This window comes from Trichosurus vulpecula, chromosome 2 (genome assembly GCF_011100635.1).
Source record: "Trichosurus vulpecula isolate mTriVul1 chromosome 2, mTriVul1.pri, whole genome shotgun sequence".
Classification (NCBI taxonomy): domain Eukaryota; kingdom Metazoa; phylum Chordata; class Mammalia; order Diprotodontia; family Phalangeridae; genus Trichosurus; species Trichosurus vulpecula.
This window is the reverse complement of record NC_050574.1, coordinates 21761849-21774091: the sequence shown is the minus strand read 5'-3', so window position 1 is coordinate 21774091 and position 12243 is coordinate 21761849. Positions and strand designations below refer to the sequence as shown.

At 39.5% G+C, this 12243-nt stretch overlaps 1 protein-coding gene across 1 annotated transcript; it reads right to left on the bottom strand.

Annotated features, from left to right (window-relative positions):
• Positions 1-3294: 3294 nt before the first annotated feature.
• Positions 3295-12016, bottom strand: UTS2 (urotensin 2). The gene is made up of 4 exons (XM_036743246.1): positions 11914-12016; positions 8188-8298; positions 6112-6153; positions 3295-3419 (listed from the first exon to the last, which is right to left on the bottom strand). The coding sequence occupies exons 1-4, from the start codon at positions 12014-12016 to the stop codon at positions 3295-3297; spliced, it is 381 nt and encodes a 126-aa protein (XP_036599141.1).
• Positions 12017-12243: the final 227 nt, after the last annotated feature.

Genomic DNA, 12243 nt, shown 5'->3' with positions numbered 1-12243 from the left:
TTTTAAGACTTCAGAAAATTTCTTTCACAGACACTGAGTACATCTTTGAACAATAATATTCATATGGTGTGATTATTTGTAAATTGAAAATTATACAACTCTTTGATCTTTTCTTAAAATATAGCTTAGGCCTTAAATCTGTGAAGGGCACTTTGTGTCTTTTTGGAATCTACAAAATGGCCTGTCAAGTTTATGAATTTGACCTAGTATATTTTTTAGAACCTCACACAATCTGGTCGGTAATCCCCAGTTTGAACTACTAAAAATGTGAAATTCCAGAATGGGAAGTGCTTTGCTGAGGATGGCTCCCGGCTCCCCCCAGGGTCAAGATCTTTGGGGGAAGAATGACACCTGGACTTATGACTCCGGGGGAGGAGTCTAGAATCTTGAATAGGGCCCTGCCTTTTGGTGTCTTAGATGGAAATCTAGTTCCATGGTACCAAACTATGAGACACAGAGCTCAGGGTACAGTCACCTGGTTTTTAGGGAGTGTTTTGGTCAAGGGGAGGGATGGAGCCAAGATGGCGGAGTGAAGGCAGGGACACATCTGAGCTCTCCCCCAAACCTCTCCAAATACCTGTAAAAAATGACCCTAAAATTCCAGAGCATCATTTGACATTCGTGTAAGCCCTGGGAAATGTACAGTTACTTGTAATTATGGGATTTTTTCGCCAGCATTTTCCCTAGCATCCATCCAAGCTCTTGAGTTTGAATCATTTTTCATTGCTGTAGATTTGTTCCTGAATTGTCACATACGCAAGAAGAATGTTAAGATTTATCACCCCCTCCGTCCATCCTATAACAGATTTACAGCGATCATTGCCAGAATCAATATGAATTACGTGTCCCAGCCTCTTGCCCATTTCAAAATCTCATTTATCCGTGGAGTTTTACTGGGCGCAGCTCTCATTGGCAGCTCGCAGTCTCTGCTTTTCTCTGTGGCCAGCATTTCATAAGGCAAGGCCAGTCCCCAGTCTTGCTCTACAAACCAACAACAGTGGGGACAAGACCCCCATAGGTAAAGAGGCTTTGGGACCCAAAGTGTTCAAGTGAGCTATCAGGGAGATCCTTGGGCCTGAGGTAGCCAGGGTTTTGTTTTCATAGATTGCTGCTGAATGAGAGCATTCAGGTGCTTGGCACCTGTGAGTTAAGGGGGAAACTAAGCTTCATTTCTATAGTCTCTTCCCTCAGAACCCTTCAGCTTTCCAATCCCTAGACTGCCCAGATCTGCCCTGTATCAAAAGTGAACCTTTAATGAGTTTTGGCCCAGCAAAAACTCCAATGGAAAACAAATGCAGACTTTCATTCCTTTTTGACGCTTCACCAGTCTGACTCTTTACCAATAAGGAAACTCCATTTAACTAAATTTTTCTTGGATATGTTATTGTTTCATACTGGCTTTTCTCTTGCAGTTCAAAAGACCTAACCAGGACTGGTCAATTCAATTTTCTTAGTAATGTTTCATGGCTGTGAATTGTGTGCCTTTTGGAGAAGGACAACGTTTACATTAATTGGTTCTTTATTGACTTAAAACTTAAGTATTATCATTTTGAAGGGGGGGGATGACAGAACCCTTTGATATGGTGCAAAAATCTTAACTCTTCAATTTCTTGTGACCTTGCTAAAAATTTATTCTCAGTATGTGTATATATGTATATGTGTGTTTATACATATATGTGTATGTATATATATACAAAAACATGTCTTTTAAATATAGACCCTTGAATGTTAGTCTTGGGCTTTGGTAACTACTCTGCCATCCTTTTTTAGATTAAAACCTAATTTCCTAGTGACCTTAGCCAGAGAAAACGATTACCTACTTGTTCCGGGTCTCCTTGCACTGAACAAGAGTGTATAGCAAAACAAGAACCTAAAAAACTCACACCAAAAAAAATCCCCAAAGGGGTTAGAAATATGATTGATTGCTTTTAAGGTCTTATTCACCTTTATCACTTTATCTGTCCATTTGCTGTTATTCAGTTACACTCATGTCTGACTCTCCATGACCCCATTTCGGGGTTTCCTTCACCAGCTTAGTTTTTACAGATGAGGAAACTGAGGCAAACAGGGTTAAGTGACTTGCCCAGGGTCACACAGCTAGGAAGTGTCTGAAGCTGGATTTGAAATCGTGAAGATGAGCTTTCTTGATTACAAGCTCAGTGCTCTATCCACAGTGCCACCTAGCTGTCCCAACCCAAGCATTAGACTGGATTTTTCTGGTATGATTGGTCATTCTACAGTGCCCAACTGTCCCAGCTGGACTGTCCTCTGGTGCTATGACCTCATTGAAGTATTTAGGGTCCACTCACACTGGTTATTAGATGAAAAGCCTCCACCTATGTTCTCCCCTCTGGTCGCCTAGGCCAGAACAGTGAACGTAAACAGTGCTTGGCACCCTCCCAGCTGGTGAATGTTCTGACATCTCTGCTACTGTGTGGCTACAGTCTAACAACTGTGGGATCCCGGGTAGATTCCTGATTCTGTCTAATGGAAGCCCATGTTCATTTTTATAATCAACTCGATTTAACTCATCCGCAGGAAATGCGACAATGTATCTGTTGGCTCAAATGAGCCAAATCAATACACTTGCCATTATTAACTACCAAAAACTGGATCGTTGGTTTCCCCCTCCCCCGTTTTCTTGGCTTTTATTTCATATTCAAAGTTGTTCCTGTCAGCCTTTAAGAGAAATGCATTTTTGAAAAACTGAAAAATGGTGGAGGGGGGGAGGGGAGAAAGCATCATAGGAAATACTTATTTCTGTCACCACCGGCCCCGCCCCGCAAAAAAAAAAAGACTTCTGTTCAATGTGAGTATTTTTTCCTACATGGGTTGCAGCCCTTCCACACCTTAATAGACCATCTTAACAAGTTTCTGCAGCCAATTTTCTGGAAATGAGTCTCTGGTCCTTGGATAAGAGACATACAGTACTTTGCTAAACCTAAACTCTAAGCCTTTCTAGCCCAGCAATCAAACCTATTAGAGCTTGAAATCTGCTGGCTTAGACCTTAAAGACCCAAGGTCACCTTCACACCTCTAGGAGACATTATGGCAGAATTTTCACAGAGGGGACACAAGTATTTTATAAAGGAAATTACATATAGACTATATTTAAAGAAAAGATGCTCACATAATTACTTGCAAAACATAGAGGATTTATTTTTAAACAATAATGAATGTGATTTGCTTAGGTTTTTTTTAAGCCATTACTTTTAAATCAAATTACTTCATTTAAATTTTCCAAGAGGGTTATAAATATAATAAAGCAATAGGGAAAGAAAACTAAATCTCATTTTACACGCAATACTTCCAGAAACATTCAGAAGGGGTCCCACGTTTCTTGAACTGTTTCCTGGTTCTGGCTAGAAGATGACTCAGGAGTGAGATTTTGGGATCTTTTCCATAAAAAACCTGAAATTGAAAAAAAAGGTACATTAGTAAGCAAATAGGTGGTACAGTGGATGGAGCATGAAATTTGGAGTCAGGAAGGCCTGACTTTGATTCCTGCCCCAGACACTTACTACCTGTACGACCCAGGGCAAGTCACTTAACCTCTCTGGGCCTCATTTAAAATGAAAATAATAAAAGTACCTACCTTCACATGGTTGTTCTGAGGATCAAATGGGTAAAAACCATGTAAAGCATTGTGCAAACCTCAAAACATTATTATTAGTATGGAGGTAAGCCTACTTTTCCTCATAGAACTCCATTAAAACCTAAATTTTCTTTTAAAAAAATATTTATTTAGTATTTTATTTTTCCCCAACTACACATAAAAACAATTTTCAACATGTTTTTAAAATTTTGAGTTCTAAATTCTCTCCCTCCCTCCTGCCCTCATTGAGAAGGCAAGCCATTTGATATAGGTTATGCATATGTAGTCATGCAAAACATATTTCCATATTAGTCATGTTGTAAAAGGAAAAAAAAAAACCTAAATTTTCAATTTGTTCAACATGCAGTTCCTTTAGAAGTAAGATTAAGAGCCACGTCCCAATTGATAGGTGGTCAAAAAATAGGAACAGGCAGTGTTCAGAAGAAATCCAAGCTATCAAAAATAACTATACAGAAAAAAAAATGTTTCAAATCACTAATACTTAGAAAAGTGTAAGTTAAAGCAACTCCCAGATTCTACCTCATACCCATCAGACTGGCAAAGATAACCCAAAAAGGCAAAGGACAAATATTGGAGGAGCTGCGAGACAAAGGGGACATTTCGATCCCTGGCTTCTTTCAAGTCCCAACTAAAATGCCACCTTCAGTAGGAAGCCTTTCCCAATCCCCATAAATGTGAATGCTTTCCCTCCATTGATTATTTCCTATTTATCCGACACAACGTGCTACATATAGTGTGTGTCTACACCCACTTGTGTGTTCTCCAAAGCAGGGACTGTCTTCTGCCTTTCTTTGCGTCCCTAGCTCTTAACATAATACCTGCTACACGGTAGCATTCCATAGTAGTTTCCATAGTGCTTCATAAATGTTTAGTTACCAACTGATATGCGTTGCTGGTGGGCTGTGAATTGATTTGGTAGCTTTGGAAAACAATTTGGAATCATGCCCCTGTGATACCACTGCTAATGACTCGGAGGGCAGAATGTCCTGGAACGGTATATGGTACGTTTATTTTTAATATTTTTAATATTTGAAATAATACATATTTGAAATAATTTGAAATAGAGAAAGCTCTGTTCTAAATGTGTTATGCTCGAAGGGACTATCTACCTTATCTTAGTGCTGCCTTCATTCCTATAGTTCTATTTGGAGTTACATCAGTTGAATTAAATCAAACTCATGTTGCTAAAGAATGATTTGTGGAGCTGGGGGTGTGTGGGAGAATCACATAGTTGCCCACCTGATGCCAACCTCGAAAGTTTAGATATGCATCCAGTCTCTTTAACTTGACTGTTAAGACATGGATCTCTCTATGATTAAACTCTTCTTAAACCAATTTCTATTTTAGCCTGTATGACCTGTCAAGGTATTAACAGCTATAGTAGCTAACATTTATTTATCACTTACTATGTGCCAGGCACCGTGCTAAGCACTTTATGACTATTATCACATTTTATCCTTACACAACCCTGGAAGGTAGGGGCTATTATTATCCCTGTTTTACAGATAGCAAACAGAGACCAGGATCACACAGCTACTGAGTGTCTGAGGCCAGATTCGAACTCAGATCACCACCTCGCTGCCCCTAGGATAACAAGTTCCCTGAGTTTGCACCCACTGTATAAAATAATTCTTCCTTTTATTTGTCCTAAAGTGACCCACCTCAAGGGGTAGCCCCTCATTCCAATATCCATTCTATGCTCTTCATGAATCCATACACCTCATTTAAATCTCATCCCTAATTTTTTTCTAAACAGACATTCATTTCTATTAATATCAAGCTTAATCTTACTCAGAAGTTACTTCGTTCCTTGGTTCATTTCAGGGACCATTCTCTTGACTTTTTCTCTTTCTGTTGTTTCTTGAATCGAAGACAACGTAAGCCCTGCGTGCATATCTCCAGTGGCCATATTTAACTTCCCACTGAGTCATTGGTTTTAGAAGATTTTCCAAGAGTTTTGCCTCAGAATTAAGGGCTCAATGCCTCTAATTCTCCAACTTTGCTTCACAATCCTCTTATATCATGGCTTCTACATCATACTTGTTACCTGCTTCTGCTTAATTTAGTGGCAGCCAAGTGATGCAGTAGACAGAGTGCCAAGCTTGGAATCAGGAAGACTCATCTTCATGAGTTCAAATCTGGCCTCAGAAACTTACTAGGTGGGTGACCCTGGGCAACTCACTTCACCCTGTTTGCCTCAGTTTCCTCATCTGTAAAATGAGCTGGAGGAGGAAATGGCCTGTATCTTTGCCAAGAAAACCCCAAATGGAGTCATTAAGAGTCAGCCATGACTGAACAATAACATATCTCATATGCACCTAATTATTTACATGTTGTCTTACCTATTAGACTGTGAGCTCCTTGAGGGCAGGGAACTGTCTTTTGCCTTTGTTTGTACCCCACCCCCACCCCCAGCATTTAACAGTGCCTGGCACACAGTAGGTGCTTAATAAATGTTTGTTGACTGAGAATTTCTCTGACAGAGCCACTTACCTTTTTCACATTTTCTCTTGGATCAAAAATGTCAGCACTAAGATCTGAAAAACAATGTATTTAGGGGATGAGTTCTCAAATGGCAGTGGGTATCTTAGGCCTCTTTTTTACTGAGCTCTTTTAAGAGTAAAGATAACAGCAAAACGCAAAACACTGAAAAGGGACTAGGTAAGTTGTTGGGTCCTGAGTCTTTACCCCCGCCTTACAACAGGGATCTGGTTACTTCACTGGCTACTAATCCCTCTTCTTGTCATTGTGGTTCCTTTTCTAGGTTCTAAGCTAAGTGGCTTAGTAGAGAGCTCAACAGACTTGTGGTCACAAAGCCCCAAGTTCAAATCTTGCCTCTGACATTTACTAGTGGCATGATGCTAAGCAAGTCATTCAACCTCTGCCAGACTCAGTTTCTTCGTCTGTAAAATGGGGTCAATATTAGTAGCTCCCTCAGAGGGTTATCATGAGGATCAAATGAGATAATTATTTGCAAAACACTTTGCAAACCTTAAAGTGCTAAAAACATGCTAGCTATTACAGGGCACCTCCAAAACTGGCATCAAAATCTGCCACTGTCAGGGACAGCTAGGTGGCACAGTGAGTAGAGCACTGGCCCTGGAGTCAGGGGGACCTGAGTTCAAATCCAGCTTCAGACACTTGACACATGTACTAGCTGTGTGACCTTGAGCAAGTCTCTTAACCCAAATTGCCCTGCCCCCCCCCAAATCTGCCACTGTCTGCCTCAATTTTCTCATCTGAAACATGGGCATCATCATCATCATCATCGTTGTCATCATCCCTTGAGGATGAAAAGAAATGTATGTGAATTATCTCACAAATCTTAAATCTCTAAATAAATGCTAGCTATTCTTATTAATATCATCTTCCTTAGTAAGCAGTAGCCACAAAGATCTTTGTGTTAAAAGAAATTTAATTGTATTCATTTTCCCATAAAATATTTCTGTTATTAAAATGGCCCCCAAATTTCAAAGATTCTGCCCCTCCCAAAGATTCTGAACATTTATTCATCTTGAGCCAGTGTTTAGAGGGAAAAACTCAAGATTAGTTTTATTTTCCCTATCTCTAATTAATAGACAAAAGCCATGCTTATGTGTGGCATCAGAACTCCAAAGTGAGAGTCCATGTGGGAAGGAGAAAAGTAAGAAACTGATGTAAAAGGAAAAAAAGTCAAAACATTTAATTTTGGAAAGGAAAGAAATAACAAAAGGAGGACTCAGGGAAATTGGACCCTTTTGGGGTCTAGTCTACATGATTTTCGCCAACTAATTTCTTGTCTCTGGGCCTCAGTTGTCCCATCTGTCGCATGACTTCCCAGCTGAGAGCTCTGACAATCTATATTTCTTTGAAATGGAATTTTTTCAGATTTTAAATAATATTATATTTCCCCCAACCAATTGTTCAGTCATGTCTATCTCTTTGTGACCCCATTTGGGATTTTCGTGGCAAAGATACTGGAGTGGTTTGCCATTTCCTTCTCCAGATCACTTCACATATGAGATAACTGAGGCAAACAGGGTTAAGTGACTTGCCCAGGGTCACCCAGCTAGTAAGTGTCTGAGTCCAGATTTGAACTCACGAAGATAAGTCTTCCTGATTCCAAGGCCAGTACTTTACTTCACTACCTAGGGGCCCCCCCTCAACTATTAGCATAATTAAAATGTTTCATGTGAAACCCATTGATTTCCTTTCTATTGTGTCTTTCTTATAAAAAGTCACAGCTTCCATTTGGCCGCCAAATTGTTTTTTAAATCATAACCATCAAACTCCCTTATCTATCATTTTAAAAAACTGCTTCAGAACGAAGAAAAAGAAAGAAAGAAGTGAGGCAGAAAGACAAAGGTGATGTTTACAGATGAATCAGAGCAGGTTGGGGTCAGGCACAGAGCTGAATATGGCATTGAGAACCATCAAGTCAGGCAGAGGAATTCTCATGATGCATGTTGGCTGTCTAAGCTTTCTTCTAAGAGAAGAAAGTACATGAAACTAACTGGTAAATTCAAGGAACCATATTAGCTACTGATAACATTAATCTTCTAGTCAGTACAAAGTCTATTTTTTTTTTTTACCATCTTTTCTGGACTCCTTATCTCTTTCTGCACCAAAAATCTCTGGCAGCATTTGCAAGAGGGAAGTTCTGTCCAGGTCTTCCAGCGTTAGCTTTGCAGTCTCGTCATCTGCTAGAGAGAGAGAAGGAAAAAAGAAAGGGATGGGTATCTGCCTCATTCTGACTTTCTAAATTGTCATCAAACATGGAGTTTTTCAAATTGGGTGTTTGTCGTGTGTGTGTGTGTGTGTGTGTGTGTGTGTGTGTGTGTGTGTGCGTGTGTGCATGTGCGTGCATGCGCATGTGTGTGTATGTGTGAGTCCTAGGGAGGGGGTGGGGGTAATGAATACATGAAAAGCTTCGGAAGCTAATCAGTGGTTTATTATTGATGATAATTCTATATACATATATATATAATATTTTATAACTATTTCAATGTTTCCTTTGTAATCCTATGTATTTCATTTTATGCCTTTATATGTAGTATTTTTATGTGTACAGATATTATATATAATATATATTTTGTAACATCCTCAACGTTTCCTTTGTAATCCTATGTATTTCATTTTATGCATTTATACACTTTGTATATGCAGATATTTATACATAATATTGTGTTATATATATATATATATTATACCTATTTTTATGTTTCCTTTGTAATCCTATGAATTTCGTTTTATGCATTTAAGAACATTTTTCTGAAGGGATCCACAGGCTCAGATACTTACTAGCTGTGTGACCCTGAGCAGATCACTTTTCTGTGCCTTAGTTTCTTCACCTGTAAAATGGGTGTAATAACAGCATCTCTACCTGGCAGGGTTGTCGTGAGGATCCAATGGGATACTGTTTGTGAAGCGCCTGGCACATAGTAGGTGCTATGGAAATGTGAGCTTTTTTAATGTAGTCCACTAAAAATTAGCTGTTACTGGTATGTGTTGGCATTATTAGCATGAGATACATGTCATCTAAGGGTCTGGGGCTGCCTTCTCCTATGTAAAATAAAATCCTTGGACCAAATCAAGGGCTCCTAACCTAGAGTCTGTGAACTTCTTTAAAAAAATATTTTGACAACAGTAGTATTTCAATATAGTTTCCTTGTAATCCCATGTATTTTATTTTATGCATTTATAAACATTCCATGAAGGGGTCCGCAGGCTCAGATACTTGCTCTATAAATAGTCCATAAAAATGCTTCATAGAATCCCTCTCTTCCTTCAAACTTCAATCCAGGCATCACCTTGGACATGAAGTCTTTGCTCATTTCCTCAGTATTCAACTATTTTGTGTTTGTTCTCTTTGTATTTGCTCTTTGTATATTTCCATATGCCCCTGTTGACTTCTCCAATTGGAATGTATTATATTTTTTATTGTATTATATCTTTAGCATTTAGCAGCATCTAGCACCGGTGCTTAATAAATGCTTGCTGGTTGACCAACTATGACAATTTGCAAGAACTTCATCAGGCATAATATAAATGACTACTCTTAGAAGGAACACACTTGAAAATGTTTGTGTGTTATTTTTTAAGCCAACCGTGAGACAAGCTTCTACCTAGTTAAAATCTGTCATGAGGTACACATCATCTAAGAATCTGGGGCTGCCTACATTGTGGTAAAACCGCACCTCTGGTTTAAAATGGGAGTTTTATTTGGAGGCTGTCTTTTGATTTACTCTTATGTTCTTTGTTCCTCTTTTAACAGTGGAGATTTAATAAACTTAATGTTTGTCTCAAGCCACTAAAATTACTGCCAGGCGCAAGATCGATGACGCTAGACACTGAGAGATGCAGTGTGCAGTAACATGGCAGCTGCGTATCGACCACCGGGAACCGTAGGTTGAGAGGGAAATGAGGAATTATGACCTGCGGTTTGTGAAATGCCCCAGCTCTCTCTCGATTTTAAATTAAAGCTCTCTCTTCATTTTTTTGAGCCCCAATTTCCCCTTCTCTAAGAAGCCTAGGTTAGATCTTTGAGCTCTCTCGCATATCTACCATTCTATGATTCTATCTGTGTCAGAGTTTAATTCCATAAGAAATGTGAATGCACAGGTAAAAGTGAAATGTAGTCAGAGATAACATTTTCATTTTCAGCTGGTTAATTTTTAGCTCAAAGTAAAATGAACGTATTATGGTAAACCTCCAGATGAGTCAACCAGTAATGCATTCTGGTAACTATTGCAGTAATTATTTTAAATTAAAGTAGGGTGTTAATAATAAGATACTATACTATTAGGAATAACAGAATTTACATAGAGCTTTACGAATGCCTTACAGATATCTCATTTGATCCTTACAATACCCCTCTGAGATAGGTGCTATTCATTATCACCCCCACTTTACAGATGAAGAAAATGAGGCTGAGGGGCGGCTAGGTGGCGCAGCAAGTAGAGCACTGACCCTGGAGTCAGGAGGACCTGAGTTCAAACGTGACCTCAGACACTTGACACACTTACTAGCTAGACTTACTATCAAGTCACTTAACCCCAATTGCCCTGTCTCCCCCCCTCCAAAAAAAAAAGAAACTGAGGCTTAAAAAGGTTGGATTTGAAGTCAGAAACCATGGGTTCAAATCCCATCTTGTTACTAGTCTTCCCTTTATTACTATGTGACAGTAAGTCATTTCCTTTCTCATGTATAAAATAAAAAACCTTGGAACAAAGCAAGGGAGTTCTTCACCTGGAGTCTGAGACCATATTTTTTTTTTGCACATCTGTAGTATTTCAACATAATTAGCTTCCTTTGTAATCCTATGTATTTTATTTTATGCATTTGAAAACGTTCTGTGAAGGGGGCCACAGGCTCAGACACTTGCTAGCTGTGTGACACTGGGCCTAACTTTTCTATTTTCTGTACCTCAGTTCCCTCACCTGTAAAATGGGGATAATAACAGCACCTACCTCTCAGGGTGGGTGTGAACATCAAATGGAATATTTGTAAAGCGCCTGGCACATAGCAGGTGCCGTATTATTAGTGCAGTCCCGATCCCCACTTCACAGGATCCCTCTGTTCCTTCAAGCTGCAGTTCAGACAACACCTTCAACAAAAAGCCTTATAACATCCCCTTGGACTGCTGCTGGAACCCTCCTGCCCAAGCCCAGCCCTCTATCCATTGAGCCACCCTGCTGCTTCATGTTAATAATAATAATTGACAGATACATTGCTTTAAATTTAGTAAAGAGTGCTCCATAAATCATCAGTAGAAGGTAATTACTTTGTGTTTCTTCTCTTTACATTTATTCTTTGTATATTTATATGCACCTTTGTTGCCTCCCCTTTCAATCTTTTTGGACCTCAGTTTCCACATCTGTAATATGAAGGGGCTGTACCAGATGTACTAAGGATCTCTAGGGATGAAATGGAGACTGGACGCACCTACAATGTAGAGATCTTTTCATTCTTTTCATCTCTAGAGCTGAGCACAGTGCCTGGCACATAGGAATAAATAATTCATTCATTCATTCATTCATTCATTCATTTCTACTCCTGCTCTGCCAAAGCAAAAAAGCTTAACACGAAGATGAGGTGAAATACTCATGATAGCCTCCTATTCCTTGAATCTGTGAAGAAATTGCACTCCATTATTGATTTTAAAATAGTCATTTAAAGAACCTAGAATAGCATTCTTTTTGTAGCTGAAACTTCGGGTGGAAGAAGGCTCCTTAATAACCAGAATTTCTCCATTTCTCTCTCTGCTGCTCTTGTGACCTAAGAAATACCGCAGCTACGGAAAGGAAAATGCCTCTTACCTGAGAGCCGATAAGCCGCTTCACTGGAATCGACGGTGGGAAGAGCCAAGAAGGGGCTTAAGAAGCCGGCAAAAAATAAGGAGCAGAATGTTAGCTTGTACATGCTGACTGGGAGAAGAGGACTCGTCCTCCTTGGCGTCTGTAGGAGAGGAATCCGAACTTGAAGATTCTTTCCCTCCCGGTATCACGCTTTATATATCCCCCCATAACCTCGTAAATATCATCCTTCTCCCCCACCACCCCCAAAATGACTTTATGGGCCATGATGCCCACATAGCCATTTTGCATTGATGTCATTCTTCAAGACAACAGGACAGACTGATAATAAAT

Bases quoted from the DNA above. Each gene is read 5' to 3' on its own strand.
- UTS2 (XM_036743246.1), bottom strand. From the start codon at position 12,016: ATGTACAAGCTAACATTCTGCTCCTTATTTTTTGCCGGCTTCTTAAGC. The intron at 8,299-11,913 runs GTAAGAGGCATT...CTCTCTCTCTAG, and splicing joins AGCGGCTTATCGGCTCTCAG to CAGATGACGAGACTGCAAAG. The intron at 6,154-8,187 runs GTAAAAAAAAAA...ATTGTTTTTCAG, and splicing joins TAAGGAGTCCAGAAAAGATG to ATCTTAGTGCTGACATTTTT.